General features: G+C 50.2%; 1 protein-coding gene and 1 long non-coding RNA gene across 3 annotated transcripts in view; one reads left to right on the top strand and one right to left on the bottom strand.

Annotated features, from left to right (window-relative positions):
• Positions 1-12,464, bottom strand: part of ST8SIA2 (ST8 alpha-N-acetyl-neuraminide alpha-2,8-sialyltransferase 2) — a 33,082-nt gene extending 20,618 nt beyond the window's left edge. For both annotated transcript variants that reach the window (XM_055717249.1, XM_055717248.1), the window contains exon 1: positions 12,257-12,464. In XM_055717249.1, coding sequence (XP_055573224.1) covers positions 12,257-12,354 — 98 coding nt within the window. In that variant the 5' untranslated portion in view covers positions 12,355-12,464. The remainder of the gene's footprint in view (positions 1-12,256) is intronic.
• A 168-nt stretch (positions 12,465-12,632) lies between these two features.
• LOC114015213 (uncharacterized) lies at positions 12,633-17,326 on the top strand. Its single transcript, XR_003559012.2, has 3 exons — positions 12,633-13,902; positions 14,366-14,623; positions 16,781-17,326. It is a non-coding gene; the product is annotated as an uncharacterized LOC114015213 (long non-coding RNA).
• The last annotated feature ends 644 nt before the right edge of the window (positions 17,327-17,970 follow it).

Genomic DNA, 17,970 nt, shown 5'->3' on the forward strand with positions numbered 1-17,970 from the left:
GTTTCCAAGGTCTGCCATATGGCATTACCAACACAGGCAAGCCAACATCACTGTACTGCTTCACTTCCCCCACCTGGGAAGAGGAAAACATTAAGAAATGGAGGGCACTAATTAAGAGGCACACGTTCAAAAAAAAAAAGTCATCCCATTTTATTATACCTTGCTGACCTGGAGTTTCAAATCTCTTGGCTTCAAAAGGCAAAGACCAACCTCGATTAAAATTGCACAGATAGGCATTGATTTTGAAAAGCTTTCTAGTGCTACACTGTGTTTAGATTGAATTGCCTTATTAATCTAGTTGTTATCAGTTTGATTGCATAGCCAGCTCCACAAAGTACCAACCTGCTTCCTAATCCTATTATTTACAAAGCGCTCTTCTTTTGACTTCTGTTGGGATGTTTTCCAGTGATAAGTTGCATCTATATGTGTTAATGCCATATTACTGGCTTATGCCATCCTTTCTCATTTTTGCTTTGAGATTTTCAAGCTGCATTTCCACTATCTAAGATATTATATAGGTCAAAACATTCTGTGCTCAGATGTAGAGTGACACTGATTCATATATCAGAGGATAAAAAAGAAAAATTGTCTTATGGTTCAGGTCCAAATTTTCTTGGATGAATAATTTCCGACAAATCAGGTATGCAAAGACTTTTTTTATTCACTCACTATGAATGGGCTGTTTAGGGTTTTTGTTTCCCTTTTCATCGTTTCCCACTTCTTAAATGATTCTCTTAATTGTTGCTAGGTACAGTTCGGTCTTGCTTCGAGCAATTTCGATATGTGAAATCAAAGCTGCTTTGACTGAACAAGTAGGTCACACAGCCTCTTTGGGCGAGCGGATCTCTAAGAGCAGGCTTTATGCATCCATATTCTCAGCCTTACAAATTAAAAAATGTGTTTTCCATGGATATTTTATGATACCCACCTCCAAGTCCTGCTTCCCCCCAGCATCTGTGACAGACAATACACATTGGAAGTGGGCACAAGAAGCATGAACTAGCTAGAAATTGCAGCTGTAACCAACCACCCATTTAGCCACATTTGTGGAGCCCATTCCTGGTGGAACAAAACCTCTGCCTCTTCCTCACCTTAGGCAACCCAAGTTCACCTCTTCTCCCTTCTTCACATAAGGAAGAGATATAAAAAAGAGATAATAATCCTTTGGGGGACTGTTAAGCAGAATTTATCCATCTGAATTCCTTGGAAAGAGAGTTCAGAGTGCCACAATTTTTATCTGAGGGGTTCAAATTATTAACACTTACTAATTAAGTTTTCACAACTTGCTTTGTGTTACACGCATTTTATAGTTTGACAGCTGGGACGCTGGGGGTGAAGTGGCTTGGCCCCTAACGTCAGAAAATGGCAATCCCCCAAGCCAGGACAGGAGCAGGCAGTATGGGCTTACAGCAGACCTGTCCTCTTGGAAATGCTGCTCTCTACTTGCTGAGTGCCGAGTGCAGGTCTTGCTGGGTGAAAGGGTAGGACACATCACCCAGAGGACGCCAAGAATTGATCTGAAAAGGTCTCACTGGCCTGAAAAGCACATGCAGCCGTTGGTCTCCTGAAGCTACAGGCTGTACCCATGAGGCAGTCTGTGTCTCTTAAAAACGCCAAGATCACCACCTATATTTACTTTGCTTTTCAAGGATTGCTCTGATGTTGTTCTCGAGACCAGATCTGCTGTTTTCCATCTGAAGAGCACATGAGCAGAATGCCAGGCCTGGTCAGGGACCACCCCCTCACAATCACTGCCCTCCCAACCCACGGCTCTCCCTGAGGCAGCCGGGCAGAGAGGGATGCGGGGTGGGATGCTCACAGACCCTCTGCAGGATGCTGCTCTGTGGCCAGATGGACCCAGTCACTGTAACTTACAGTTTTGGGGAAAGGGATACACTGCCCAGCCACTGGAAAGGAAATACAAACACACAGATCGCCCCCCTCCCCCCCCAACTTGACAGACTTGCTCCTGCTGATGCTGACAGTGGTATATAATCTCAGGTGCATTCACAGGCATAAACCAACCCTTGCAGTGTCAGGGACTAGCTGGCACCTGCATGCTGCCCCCCTGGAGGTGGCCTTAGATGCGCCGAGTGCCCTAGGAAGTGAGTGAATTCATTTTCCTGAGGGCAGTGCAGTCATTCAGCCAAGCCATGTGCTCCCTGAGCCCTCAAAGATGAGGCAGGATTCCCTCAGGCCAGTGCTGTGAAATGTGGACCAGGATACAGGTTTCCACTCTCCTTCCTCTTCCCTGAAATCCAAGGTTTATGTTGAGACCAGCAGAGCAGCAAACGTGACTCCAGGGCTTTTAGGGGAAAATTGCCATATTTCCAAATTGTCTATGGAAGAGAAATAACTGGCTTCCAAGTGCCAACCTGTCCAGCCTGTCCTGCAGGGTGGAGAAGCAAAGGTGTCCCAGGAGCCCAAACTGAGCAGCAACTGAGCCCAGAGGCTGGAAACTTGGATGCCTTGGGGACCATATCCTGGCTTTCCATCTGCATGGCAGAGTCTCGCTGAAAAGATGGAGGAAGGCCACATTCACCAGCAAGTCCCCTTGTGGGCTCCTCACAAGCCACTCAAGCGGTTTCTGTGGGGTTTAGGTCAAAGTCCACCCACATCCATACAATGTTCTGCTGCCACAGGAGAGACATTTGGAGAGGAAAGCCTTCACTGCTGGTTAGCCCCACATGTAAACCAACTTGCAAATCAGAAACAAAAGCCAAAGCCAGGTGAGAAGCGATGGGATCACAGATGCACTTTTGAACCTTGGGATCACGTAGTCAAACAACATTGTGCACTCTCCCTAACACCGGTCTTCCCCCATCCAGAAATGCGGCTCTTGCAGGCTCGTTTCTCATCTCGCCTTCCTGCATCACGTGTTATAACACACTGGCAGAAGCCAGGACATCTGACACATGCAGGCCACTCCCTGCGACATTTCACCGGTTGCTTTTGAGGCTTTCATACCGTGGTGTGGAGGAGATTGCAGCTAAGAGAAGCGGTGGCCACTGGGTAGCCCTGCGTACCTGCACTCTCCTGGCAAGGAAGGTTCCCTCTGTAGGGATTAATTGGGGAGACATTTCTAAAGCGTGCCTGCTAGGATGAAGGATGCTGCAATATATCTTGATGAGACATTTGAAATCACACTTTGCTGTGTTTAAAATCTCACTTGTTCATATTGTCACATCTTGGCAGCCCGAGTGTCAAAAAATTCCTAAATATCAGGTGCTATTTTTGCTGCTCCAGGTTTCATTCTTTCTATCAAGTCATATGACCACATTTGCGAGAGTGTGCCCATACCATGGCTTTCAGGAAAACCACCTTTCCCCACTGGGATCCCAGTGCAGCTCCAGCATACAAGCTGCAGGGGCAGTGCTTGGCCAGGCAGGCTGGTGGCATAGCATCTTCCAGCAAGCCAAGCAGATCTGGTGTGAATCCATCAGCCGATGGCCTTGCTGTTGCCCGCAGCACTTGGTATTACCCACCATGGAAAACACCGTTCCGTCAGTCTCATGCAAACCAGCCTTGCTTATTTGATCATCTCCTCTCATGCCCCAATCCCACCTCCATCGCACCATCCATCCTGCAGGCTCCATCCCAGTAGCCACAAGTTGGGAAGGTCAGAGGTGCTCAGCATCCCTACTGTCAGGTGGTGACCGTGGCTCCACATCAGTTCCCGTGTAACTGAGAGCAGGGCTTGGCCCTGAGATTTCTGCCTGGCTGCAAATCACGGTGTAATCACCGCAAGCATGCACTGAGGACGCAGGAATCAAGACACATGAGTTGGCAAAACAGAGACACCTATTGCTTAATAGGGAATAAGCCAATTAGGCTGAAACACTGACGTGACAAAACTGGTGAAGACCCAGCAGGAACAGCACAGCTCTGACAACTAAAGGACACGAGGCAATGGGAGGAACACTCACGGCAGCCTGTGCTGGGGGATCACTCTGCGCTGGGGTAATGGGAACAGCAGGACCAAATCCCTGTCCCTGCCTCCAGCCACCTGCTCTGAAGGACCTGTAAGAGGCAGGAGGATGCTCAGAAAAGCCTGATGGTTACTGCTGCCCACCAGGAAGCCATGGTCCAGGACTTTCAGGCTCTGCTCCCAAGCCAGAAATGTGCTCCAATGCGCTTCCCCTGAGCCAGAAAAGTCTCTCACACCTGTAGAGTGTCAGGTCTCACATCCACGTGCATTCACCGTAACATCAGCGTGGCCTGACTTGATCACCCCACGATGATCTTGTTTTATTGCTGCTCTAAAGAAAAAATACTCACATGCTTACAGGGCTCAAATGTCACACCCTTTACCTCTCCCCATCCTGCATACTGGCAGGACCTTACTCCCTCCTTCATCTCAGGTCTTCCATTAGACATTTATTCCTGGCATCACCTTGCTTTCTTTGGCTCTGTTAATTAAACAGCCAACAAAGGAAAAGACACTGAAGCAGGCAAAAAGGATCCAGTGAGGGGCTTGGGACTAGGGGGTGTGTGTTTGTGTATTTAGCTTTCCCCTTCTGGAAGACAGAAGGAAAAAACCCCAAAAGCCCAACAAAGACCTAGAAAGGAGCAGAAACAAAAGCCTCACTACTTAAAAAATGTGTCTACATTATACATTTTTCCTGAGATAATTTTTTCAGCCAACAGAGCAGAGCTATCAGGGAGCACAAACAGCACAGCATCAGTCTTGCAGCAGATCCTGTCACCCTGAGCATTTGCATCCCAAAAGGCAGAAATCCCAGTGGCTCCTGCAGCATCTTGGATGCCACACACCTTAGGAAATGGGGATGGTGCAATATGAAAAGCTATCACATTTGAGGGGCTGTGGGTCCTCCGGCTCATCCTCCCATCTCTTGCCTGCTTTTACCACTGTTCTGTGGAGCCCCTTGGAATACCAACGGTCTTGTCTGGTTTCTTCTGTCACTGTGAGCATGGATGCCGAGGACCTCTCCTGGGCAGTAACATCTTACTGGGGTGGTTCTTCTGTACGAGCATCCTCAAAATAACACCTGGTGCCTACACGAAGCGGACTGGGAGCGCCTGGGTGAGAGCTGCCCCTAGCAACTACCTGAGCTATTTGCCCACCATTACAGGCACTCACCAGCAACGGAGCCATCCCAGGAGCTTCGCAAGGACTTAGTCCCCCAGGTGACAATGTCCAGATACCACATACTGAAAAGCCAATAGTGGCTTCAGAGCTTGGCCTCCTCTTCTTCCCCTGGCTCATAAAGCCACGGAAATCCAGGCAGCAGTAAGAAGTTGTTGGATTACCAACTGAGCAGCTATTGGTTCGCAGTCAAGTATGTTTCTGGGTGTCAGAAAAGGTGCTGGAGATGCCTTATGATGGTGCTTAACCTTCACAGGGGAAAACATCCCCTGTTGTAGCCACTGGCTGAGAGCTGAATTATTGTCTTGAAGATGCTGGTAAAGGTTGGGCTGGGAGGTGACGGGTCACGGTGGAAGAACCATCCTTCAATTCAGAGCTGCCAGACACACAGGTGACCTGAAGCCCACTGTGATGCTGTTTGACTGAGGGAAGCCTTGAGAGCGCACTTCAACACTGTGTCGTGACTGCGACACTATGTGCTTTTAAAAGAAGCCCTGCCCGTGAAGAGCACTGGCTGGGGAGGGACAGCATGCTCAGCATGCAGATGGCCAGCCTGGAGTTTTTTTTTGTGGTTGTGATACTCCCAGTGGATTTCTGTATGCAATAACAAGGACTTTATTTGCAGTAGCAATGAGGAGTCCAGCACTTAAATTTGGAAAGAGCTGACCCCGTGCACAAGCAGCCAGCTCGATGAATCAAATGCTGTGCAAACAAGGAACCTCCGAAGGGTCAGCAGCGGGGCCAGTAGAGTTAGCTGGGTCGGGGTGATGAAGCTGCTGACCGCCTGGTGAAAGGGAGCATTCCTAAACCTGACAGTATTTCTGCCTTGTAGCATCACCCCCAAGAGCGACAATCACCCTGGGGCTGGTGCAAGGACTCCTGACATGGTTACTTGATGGTCAGGACATGGCATTTGTGCTGTAGCATCACTCGCTGCTTCCGGAGGACAGTTTTGGTCCCACCACCCACATACCGAGCACCTTTACCATGCGCTGCCCTCCCGGCTCATCTACCTTCCTGCTTCCAGCCTGCCCTCTCACCATCACTGCTCCCCTGCAGGTTTTGGCAGTGCGGTGGTGCCCATCTCCCTGGATCAGCCCCCTCGCTTCCTCATCACAGCCAGTGTAGCTGCTGCTGCTGAGGACGCATCATCCAAGGCCACCAGCACCACCAAGGCTGCTGCTCAGTCAAGAGAAGGAGTACTTTAGATTTACAGTGGGAACACAAAGAAAAAAGAGCTGTAAAGATTTTTTTTCTTCTTTTTGTTTTTCCATCTTTTTTCTATTGCCTTACAAGGGGCAGAGCTGCTGACACCAGCCTGCTCTGCTGTGGTGTCTGCTGAAGGAGACCTGAAACTGTTCCTCCAGTGAACTTCTGTGTCAGGGAACTCCCTTGTTTCCAGAGGCAACTGGGGACGGAAACCATAGAAATGGCAAAATAATTATTGTCTAGTGTTGTCATTTGGGTTTATTTCTTGCTGCTGAGGATGACCCAGGCCGAGGGAAAACGAATGATGGAGGCAATTAGAAGTCTGTCTTGGTAACAACTGTTTTTATAGCAACTATGCCTGTAGATCTATTTAAATAGTGCTGGTCTCAGGGATGAAAAAACAAAGTATGTGTAGCCTGAAAGCCCAAGGAAAGATGAGGGAGCTCCTGTTAAAGGCTTTCCTGGAAGATCGGAGCAGACCTGGCACACAAGTAGGCACCGATGAAGTGATGTCCAGTCAGAATAACCACGGCTGCTGCAGAGAATGCAAGAGAAAACTGATCCATCCCTTCATCCATGTCCGGGAGAGGCCAGGAGGGCCCACGGGCAGCAGGATCTGCTGTGTCACTGATGGCTGCAGTCCCAGGGCTTTGCTCTCTGCCCACGAGTACGGCAGTAGGACGGAGGAGCGGGCACCGCACTGCTGACGGCTGCAGCACTTAACCTCGCCGTTAGCTGCTCAACAAGCCTTCGCTAAACGAACCCTTTGCACCTCCTTGTTCTCTGCAGGGAGAAAGAGGTCTCCTTTGCATTCCAGGCCGGAATTGTGCATTTGCGGGGTTAGAGATGGGAAACAAAAAGCCCACCTGGGGAAAAGGGAAACCTGAAGCCCTTGTGGGAATTGCTTTGCTCGCTTCATTGCTCTGGTTGCTGGGGGCTTCAGCAGCTCTGCACCCAAGAAGGCCTGGCTGGCAACGTGCTTCCCCCTACCACAGCTGCTGCCCTACTCACTGGCAAGCTCAGAAATCCCCTCCTGGGGTCTTGCAAGCTGCTGACAATCAGGACTGGACCGAAGAGTAACTTTTCACCAGTTGTACTGGAAAGGCCTTAGGACTGGTTACATTCACGGCACTGGGTTTTCTTTTTGCTCCACTGGATCGCTTGGGGGTCTGCTAGTGCTTTCCATCCCGCTGCTCCCAGCCCTCCTGCCACACATCGATTCCCTGCAAGTACCGCTGCTCCCACCATTCCCTTGGAGCTGATCAGCTTAAGGAAACAAGCTATGGATATTCATCTCCTTCAGCTCGCTCTAGGCAGGAGCACAGGGGGTTTGGATACGTCTTTGCGGCAGCCACCCCTGCCCCGCAGGGCAGCAGGAGATGAAGCTGTGTTTTACAGGGAGGAAGGGGAGCTCTGCAACCAACCTGAAATCGGCTGCTTGAGCTCAAGTTACGGTCAGAAGAGTTGCAATCAAAACCTACACTGAGTATTTTCTTACTCAAATCAGTGCTCCAACATTGCTTTTATTTTCCAGCCTGATGTGTCACGGGGCTTTTGTTAGAGCCCTGCCATACCCAACGAATACAAAGGTCTCTCTGTTGGCTCCATTTACGTGAATGGTTACAGGGTGTCTGTGGGCTTCTGTCCTGCAGAGGTATTGCTCCTCCAGACTAACCTGGATAATTGTCGGTTTGTGCGCAACCGCGGTGTGAGTGCACAAAAGTGTATGTTGGTAGAATATAGCACTTTTTTTCAACAAAACTTTCTGGTGGAGAGCAAGTCTTAGACTAACTCTGGGTCAGGCATAGTGAATCACAGACCGAAAGATCTAAGCAGGACCCTTATACTCCACGGACCAACCCTGACATGAAGTGTTACGACTACAGCACACTACAGACCACTCAGAGCAAGCACATCAGCCACCATAAAGGACACAAAATCTCTTTGTGGCATTACTAAGCCTTTGAAAGGCAGGTGTTGGAAAAGGGCACAGGAGGAAAAAGTGGCAATTTACTGACAAGCTGCCAGGCAGGCCAGCAATATTAGATACTCCAATTCATCACTTAAAAAGAGCAGAATATAATTCCTCTTGTAATCAGGATGGAAAGGCATGTGGTCTGGACTAGCAGAGAAAAGGTTGACTCATATTAAGACCATCCCATTACCAAGTGTCAAGTGCTCCCTAAGATGGCTCACGGGCTAATTTGAGAAGTCACCTGGTGGCAGCGGGTCACCAGCTCCCTCTACAGACAATCAGGACACAGCCGGACCCCTGCAGAACTGGTACAGCAGACGCGTAGTAACAAAGAGTCCCTTTAAACTGGAGTAGAATTTTCCTCCTCGTCACCGGCAATAATTATTCCACTCAGTGCCGAATCCTTTGTCTTCCTCAGCGGCCAGAGGTCTGGCCTGCTCCCCTGCCCTGGGCTGGATGAAGAAATGCCTGCGATTGCATTCGTGTTCCCCAAGACAGACGTGAATGTGTCTTTTGTTTCCTCGCAGGGAAACAAAGAGCCGAAGCGATGGAGGGAAACGCAGGCGCCACCGGGCTGAAGGAAAAGTTCAGCAGCCCGGAACCAGGTGGTTGTTGGGGAACCAAGTGCCAGGACCGTTGGCAATGGCAATGGCAATGCTTCCCGGTGGCAGCACGGGCCGGCGAGCGCGAGGAGCGAGCCAAGGCGAGCGGGACGAGCGTGCCTGCCTGCCCACTGACATCCCGCAGCATCGCCGAGCATGCAATTCAAGCGATGCGTCTATAGGTGATACGTATACATAATGACAGGGATGTAGCAGGATGAAAACCCATGTGCAGGGGTGGCTGCAGCGTGGGAGGAACAGGCTAACAAGAGCAACACAGCATCAGGAGCAAGAAAACTGCTGAATTTTCATCCCTGCCCTGACACCTCTTTGTCTCAGTATCTCCCGGCTGCAGGAGGTGTTATAAGAATATCTGGAGGAGCAAGATGGGACTGCTTAAGGAGCAAACATCTTTCTCAGAAGCCTCTGGCAGGCAGACCAGCTCCAGCTGCCCTTGGCTCCCACCTCCCTTCACCTGTGATGCTGGGAACTTATTGTCCAGGGAAACAGCATAATTTTTTTTTTTGTCCTTTTGCCAGCAATATTATATTCTTACTTTGTAACTAACGAACACTTGGTTCTTTCTTTCTGCAGTTTCTCAGTATTTGTAGGTGAGAGAAATATGCTCCCCCCTGCTCCCACCCGTATGAGGCATATTCTTCCAAAGACAATCCAAATCACAGGCAGGGGGCAGGGTATGTGTAAAAGTGGGCAAGCTGTTCGCTCCTCACAATAATTAGAGAGTGTTTCGATGCCAAGGAAAAAGAAGAAAGGAGTTGCACCTGCCTGCATTTCCCAGCCCCCCTCAGTGCCGTGAGCCTGCCAGGGGACACCTGGCCAGCTCTTTGCTTTCCCTAAGCTTGGGCTCTGCTGACCAAAGCAAAGATGGCCTGTGGGGGTGCGGAGGGGGCTGCTGAGCCACATGATCCAACAGCCAAATATTCCTGATGTGGGGGAGAGCTGCACAAATACCCGGTACCTCCCAAACCTCTCAAGGAGAGGAGCTTTTTGATCCTGGACACACAGACAGCTCCTGGGAAACTTTGGAAGGGTCTCTTTCCCTACACTGTTGTGCACTTTTGCTGTCAAACAGTCCCCTTTACCTACAGGACCTGTTTGCAAAAGATGCTGCTATGATGTGGCCCTCGAAGTTGAAAGTTCTTTATCATTCCCTGACCTGTTGCGGCTCAAGCACTCAGCTTTTCCACATCTCCCCAGCAATACACTTCAGCCAGGTCAGAAGGTTGTGTTGACCATTCCTGGTACCACAGCAGCACACAGCGATGAAGTGCTCTTTGTGCCAGGCTCCTGTGCTAAGAGCTTACGGTGTAAGACAAACAGTGTTTGGCCCCTTGCTGTGTTCGGGATGAAGAAGCTCATCAAACTTGAGCCACTTCGGAGATGCAATGGGGAGAAGAAGTGGGTGGGAGAGGGCAAAGCAAGAGAAGGGGGCAGTGAGCCCTTGTTCGTGATTACTTCTTAATACAGCAGAGTCCCACCTTTGCATTGTGCATCTTTGTATTGGAAGCACAGTGGGTGCAGGAACTTCTCTGTGAAGGATCTAGGACTAACGCATGTTAGAGGGCACTGGGTGCAGGACCCCTTCCTTCACTCCCTGGGGTATAGGGAGTTTCTCCTTCGCTAGTTACCTTGTGCACTACAATTTCTGAAATGCTGTATGAAACTAGCTGCTCGCTGTTTCTGCAGAACTCATCTGACCCTGTTGCCGTCTCTGCCGCTGCACTGCTTGGCTGTACTTCCTTGGAGGAACTACAGCAGCAAACTCAGATGCCAGGGCTTGGAGATAAGCAACCAGCAAACGTCCAATTTCCATACACGGTACAGAAAAGAGAAGAGCAAAAAACCCACAACGCTAGGAAACCCTAATGAACCAAGGTGAAAAACAGGACAAGTAAGTAACAAAGCAGAATACATTTTCAATAAGGGCACAGTGAGTTCTAGCAGACAGATCTAGCAGATAGATGAGGAGAGAGAAGAAAGAACAGAAGCCAGAAAAGGAGATAGGAGGAAAGCAAGGGGATCGGAGCAGCCTGTCTGATGGGGAGGACGCTTCTGAAGATTTTAATTTCCTTTATTATTATATAGATAGTGGCAGCTCATTGCAGAGCAACAATTCATCTAGCCTGGTAACCTACAGTCCGGTGCTGGATGCTTCTGGACAAGGCTAGTGACCTTTAAGCATTTCGCGCCTGTGGCACCCAATATAATATAACAAAGAAACAATGACAAACATCACTGCATTTCATTTATAATTTCAGCCAGGTGTTTGTGTTAATGTAGCACAGTGGACAATGCCACCGGGTCCCAAACAAAAAGACCTTTAGCAATTTGGGTGCCACAAGCACACTCCACAGTACTAGAATTACTTGGTTTGTTTTCCCACACTGCTGTAAGTGAGTTCCTGAAGTTAATGCAAACCCTCCCCTCCACATTTGTTCTTCTCATTCCCTAAGTTTCCAAGCAGCTCTCAGAGATGGGGTTTATGTGGTGGGTAGGGTGTTGCTCCTCTCCTCAGATACAGGGGCTGCTTCAGCCCCTGTTGTACAGGGCACCTGCAGGTAAACACCCACCATGGAAGTGATCAGGAAGGGGTGATAAACATGAAGCCCCTGCCGCAGCCCGTGGGGACAGACAAGTGGGTTGAGCTCTCCCACCCTGCTCCATCACCCTCAGCCAACTGGTCCCTGCACAATCTCTCCCACCCCACGGACTGGTCCTTGCTCCAGCACCCTGCAGACCTGTCCCTTATCCATCACCCCTGCAGGCCGGTGCCCGCTCTGCCACACCCATCCGGACCAGTACTGGCACCCAAAGCCCCCTGGGCTGCAGCTTGCCCCACCACCCCTGGCCAGCAGACTGCCCGCACCCGTATCCTGCTTAGGGACCTGCTCCATCAGTCCATCAACACCTGAGCTCTGCCTGCGCCCAAACCCCTCTCTCTAGACCAGTATCTGCTCCAGCATCTCTAATCAGATTGGTACCCACCCCAGCATCCCTACCCGGACCGGTGCCTGCTGCAGCATCCCTGCCCGGACCGGTACCTCAGCGTCTCTAACGGGACCGGTACCAGCTCCCGCCCCCGCGCCCGGACCTTCGCGGCTGCCCCCGGCCCCGAGCCCCGGCGCGCCCCGTCCTGCCCGCCGGCGGGGCGGTCCCGCCCGGGGCTGCCGCCGGCTCCGCGGCGCTGCGCGGGAGCGGAGCGAGCTCCTTCCCACTTCGGCGCCGCAAGAAGCCGGGAGAGCGGGAGACAAAGAAACTGTCCGGGCGCCCGCCCCCTCCGCCGCCTCCGCCTCCGGCACCCCTATCCTCCGCGCCCCTGCGCGCCGCGGAAGGGGTATTTACCCGCTCTCCTCCTCGATCTCCGAGATATCGGCGAAGATGAGGAAACCGACGAGCAGCGTGAGCAGCGCCAGCGTCCAGCCCCGGCACGGCAGCGGCATGGCTCCCGGGCTGGGCTGGGCCGGGCCGGGTCGGGCCGGGCTGGGCCGCTCCGCGCCGCTCCGCGGGGTGCGGAGCGCGGCGCCGCGTCCCGGCTCGGCGCCGCCGCCGCCGCCGCCGCCGCCCGGCGGGGCCGCTCCGCCCCTCGGCGCCCGCGGAGCGCCCGTCCCGCCCCGCCCGGCGCGGGAGGGGGCGCTCGGGGCGGGCCCTGGCCCCGCCGCCCCCCGCCGCCAAAGTTTGCGGCGCGTCCCCGCCGCGTCCCGGCAGCGGCCGCCCCGCGCCCCGGGGGGGTCCCCGCCGCCGCCCCCCCGCCCGCGGGGTCCCTCGGCGGTGGCGCGGCCCTGGCGCGGCCGCTGCCGGGCGCGGTGCGGCGGGGTCGGTCCTGGCGGGGCAGGAGGCGCCGGCGGGTGGATTCTCCCCGAACGGAGAAAAACTGCGATGGAACGAGACAAAGGTGACCGCGGCCCGCGGTGGCGGGGATCGCACCCGCGCCTCGGCGCGCGCAGATCTGCTGGGCTGGAAGACACTTTGTAAAAAAAGATGGTGAATAACTAATCACGCCTAATGACTAGTAATTCCCGGTTTAGTCACAATAATTCCCTGCAGTACTATACATGCCGAGCATCATCGGCACACCGGTCCTTCCACGTCTCTTTAAATCGCGCTGGAGTTTGGACCGGCAGAATTTACGTGAGCCAGGAACCACACGTGGGGCTCTGCTTCCAGGTGCGTGGATGCATCCCTGCCATGCTCCCAGCCCTGGTGAGCAGCCTCCCGCAAGCCACAGGCGTACCCTTGGATTTTGTTACAGAGAGAAAAGGCTGCGGGTTCTACCCGGAAAGGGAAAGTGTATGGAAGTTGGGAAGAAGAGGGACTGGCTGGACCGAAGAGTGGCCAGAGAAAGACCGAGGGGTCTTTTCCCTCCAGCCCTGCAGAGGAGATGCCGGCTGTGCCAGGGCTTAGGCAAGGCCAGCCTGGCAAAGTGTCTCCAAATCCCAGCACAATTCTTCCGGACCGGAAAGTTGCTGAAAATCAGAGTATCTGGTAATACATGCACTGCCGAGCTGGGGAGGGACACAGTGGATTTATAATGCAGCAGACAGAAGAAGCACAGATGTGTTGAGAGAGAGAGATACTAATTGCTTACATATTTAAAACAGCATCTTTAGTCTGAATGGGAGAAACCATTAAGCAAAACAGAGCTATTAGCTGGGGCCACTTGGAAAGCTGCCATTTTCCCTTCTGTGCACGGCTTTTTGCATCAATACAAAAGTACCTCGCTCAGGGCACGATGTGCTGTCAGTGCTGCGTGATTCCTACCGAGGATGCCAAGGTGCTTTGCACTGGGGTAAGGGTGTCCATACGTACAGGGATGCATGATGCTGGTGCTGTGTACGGGAAGGCAGAATCAGCAGAAGACTTTTTACCTGGGTTCAATGGTGGAAGGAGCACGTTATGGCCCATGTGCTTTCCCGAGTATTCTGAAACTCTTGTCGAAAGAGGAGACAAACAAATCACTGCTACGTTTATAGATAAAAATTGCAACATAGGTAAGTCTGGTACAATTACACTGTAGCATATATGGCAAATTTACAGTCCAGTATACAGCTTTTATAATAGAGCATATTCAGGCCCCTGGGGAGAAAGTGATTTTAGGTGGTGTAAGTAGCCCCATAATTCACCTTCTGCATAAATCTGAGAAAAGCCTAATTTTCCTTCTGTTTTATTCTTCTTGGACTCCTTATGCTCACCCTATCCTGGTGTTTCACAGCAGTGTGACTGGCCTGAGGATGAGGAAATAGGCTTCGAGGTGACCTTGCTGATGCAGGGACTGACATCGGGGTTTCCCGAGATGCAGCAGGACAGAGCACCAGTCCCCTGTGATTCCGGAGCACCACACCGCAGCTGGCTTCCCATCCTCGAGAATACAGATGGAGATATCTGCTCCTGCATCTTTTTCAGCTCCATCCCAGGTGGTGTTTCAGCTTCTTTTGTCTGATCTTTGTGTTTCAGTTGCCAATCACGGTGGCGATGTGCAAGAACGCAAATCTCGATCGAGGCTGAGCAATAAGCGAGGGGATCGTTCAGCGCGTGATGGGAGTTGGTTTGCCTGGATGAGAACTCTTGCAGGTGCAGGGACATCCTATTTGCTGAGATGCTGCTTCTGCTGAGTAGCTTGCCTTAAAAGACACGCTGGGATTTGACTCTGCTCTTGCAGAGTCAATGGGAATGCTGCTACTAACCGAAATGATAAACAGCCCTCCTTGCAGGGTAAGCTGAGATTTAAGCTTGATGCCCTTCACTGGAGAGCTCCACTGCTAAGGGCTTGCAGAAAGAGCTCTCTGAATCCTGTACTTGGTGTCATCTGTTGCTTTATTCCTCTGAAAGATGTAGGTCAGAGAGAAAGGTCATTCTTCAGCTGATCAGGCTTCAAACACGGGGACCAGGACCTTGAAGTACAGCCAGGTTTGAACAAGGAGGCCACAAGCTATTTAGAAGATGCAGGAACCGTGCAGCTTCCTGAATTATTTTGTAATCAATTAACAAGGCTGTGTAACATCACCAACTGTGACTCTGCAATGAAAACCTAGAAATCTTGTTCCACTGCTGAGGGCTAAATTCTGCATGATCAGGAGTCTTACTGTAGTGAAAGACATGAATGCACTGATGGCAGGAGAGGATGTTTTACTCTGCATTCGCTCCAAGTCCATCCTTTACAGCATCCTGGCCAGGTTCGGGGGAGGAGGAGAAAATGCACCCTGGTTTCATGCATTGCTCATTATCCTGAAGAACTGCAAACTGCCTTAGAGCAATTGCCGTAGTTCCTCAAGTGTTAGTCATTCTGCACATTCAATTCACTATGAATCCTCACATGATTCAGCTTAAACAGGTGCATAAATGTTGCAGGATTGGGTCCGTAAGCATCCAAAGCCTCAATTTTATGTCTCATTTGTAAGATGGGTTGCAGGAAGATGAGAGCAAACTGTCGCAAATAGACTGTTGTGGTAGAGTAATATGTTCTGAAACAGAATAAAAGGCTATTATATCTTCTAGTTCCTAATAATTTGGGGAAATAATTCTGTATCCAGAACATTTGCAATAAATACAATAAGGTGTACTTAAAAAAAAAATATCTTAGCATAACGGCAAAAGTAACTGCACCAGAACAATATTGCATTTTGCAGCTTGGAAGGGAGAAGAGAAAAGAAATGGCATTTTTACATTTTCTTTTGACCTTTGAGAAATATCAGGAATATGTAATAGCCATATTCACCAACAATAGCTCAGAGGATTCAGAGAATAAGAGTTAAACACCTAGGGACATTTACAAACAACTGGCAGAGAGGCAATGAATTTAAGATGTGGGTATGAAAGGCACGGATACACAGAGAGTGCAAAAATAATACATATTTAAAATGCTTTTAATCTATGTGAGAGGCATCATTGAGAAAGGTAGCGGGTCCTGGGTAAGCAAAGGAGGGCCAGAGAAGATGACCTATAAGGTCTTTGCCATGCTATGACAAATGATAAGACCTGGTGCAGCGAGAGGTCTCGGGGGACATTTCTCCATCACATTCGTAATGCTGTAAAACACACATAGCCTTTATCAGTCAGCCAAAATGAACAAAGTTTACAGCCCATTTCATACAGCTAGACAGTGCTCCGATGTGATGAACGGGCATGACGCATGGGAGTCTGTATCAACCAGGGTTGTGGTGTTCCATTGCCTCATTGGCGACGAACCTGCCTCTGGGTCCTTTCTCCAGTGAAACCCTCAGTCCCTCCCTTGAAAGTCAGGCACCTCCCAAGGGGCATAAAGTGTCTTTTCCTTCCCAGTAACTTCATTAGCAGGAAAGAAGGATGCTGATGCAGTAGGTATGATGTCCTCCATCTTCTCCTGAATGCTCTCGCTGGTCTCCATGCAGAGCAAGAGATCAGGGAATACTCCCCCAGCATCTCTGCTTGTGGGTGGCAGTAATAAGCAACACTGGTAATAACCAAGTGGCTTCCAGCACTGTCGGTCTCCTCACCTGGCTTTATTTACCCTTGAGTAAATGTTTTCCAGCTGGGTCCCGAAGCAACTAGGTCCATCACTAAAGTGCATTCACCTGCCTCCTGGAGGAGTTGTGAGTCTAAAGGTCTCCCAAATGCTGGACAAATTGTTTGTCATAGGCAGGGGCGTGTGAATATGGTTCTTTTTGGAGAAGCAGACAGCACTGAGATGCAGTCCTAGCAGAGACATTTAGACATATCCTCATGTCAGTGAATCTGAATTTAGCCACATCAGAGTGATCTGTAACTTTATGTGGTCCATCCCCTATTGAACTAAGTGAAGAAGCATCCCTGCTGCTCATCTCGTAGGCTGGAAGGGAGAGCCTTTACTTCCTTGGAGAAAGAGCCAAAACCCTTCTGATTTTCTCATTTCAGGGAAATTTGCCATTGGAAGGAAGACTCCAAGTCTGTCATATTCTTTATATCCGGAGTGGTATAGCAGCAACGAGAAAGCTTTGGTGGTTCAGAAGAAAAGGAGAAGAAAATTAAACAGTATTAATTTCAAGCTCTATTAGGATTTTAGGAAAGTAAAATCAACAGAAAGGGATGGACTCGGTAGGGAACATGACCTTATTTTCCCAGTGTCTGAAGGGGAACTGCACACAATAGAGAGACAAAAATACTCACATCTATAAAACCAGATCAGTTTCTTTGATGTTGAAGAAGAGAAGTTAAAACGCTTACATAAACTGGCATAATTTGACTGGTGTTTATGAGAAGTGTCCTAAAGAGAAAAAGAGCAAAAGAAAAAAACCTCCCAAACAACCCAAAAATCCCCAACCCCATCCCCATCCATTAGTCCTTTCTATTTCTTTCTCTTCTGCAGTAAATTGCAAAACTGGTGTGATCCATGCAACATTTCATCAAATACAACTCACCATTGTCAGAGCAAAGTGTTTGATATAAAACAAGAATGATCCTTCTTTCTTTTTGGTCAGATTGGTTTGGATTAATAAAAATGCCACATCACAATGATATTGATAATTTGCATGTGAAAAGCCTTCCTCCTGGTAATGAAAACAATTTTTCAGTTTTGCCACCACTAGTCGCAAGAGATAAGGTCTGCTGTCCTCCCTCTCACAATTAACCACGCACACACAAAAAAAGGAAAAGGTAGAATATGTATGACAATTGCAAATTGCCTGTTATCTGAACCTGATGGTGAAGTATTGATATTGCCAGTTGTAGCGGCACAGCTGGCACGCTTTTACAGCCTGGCCGTGTGTGTGTGCCAAGCTGGGCACCTCCATGTTGGGAAGGCAGAGTAGAGTATGTGTCTGTACGAAGCTTTTATACCATATTCATGGCATTTTTGGGGGAAAAAAACCCTAAAACAAGTTTACACACACACACACACACACACGCCCACCCCTTTTATGATTAGCAAGCCACAGGGTGGCAGTGCTGTGTGCACACGTGTGTATATGTGCACACACACGACCAGGGGAACCCTCTGTTTGGGGGGTGTCTCAAACCTGGGTATGTTTTGCTCATCCTTGATACGCCGAAGGACACCGTAGTGCCCAAGGCAGAAGAAGGCAGGAGGAGAAAGAGCCGAAAGATGC

Source organism: Falco cherrug, chromosome 7 (genome assembly GCF_023634085.1).
Source record: "Falco cherrug isolate bFalChe1 chromosome 7, bFalChe1.pri, whole genome shotgun sequence".
NCBI lineage: Eukaryota > Metazoa > Chordata > Aves > Falconiformes > Falconidae > Falco > Falco cherrug.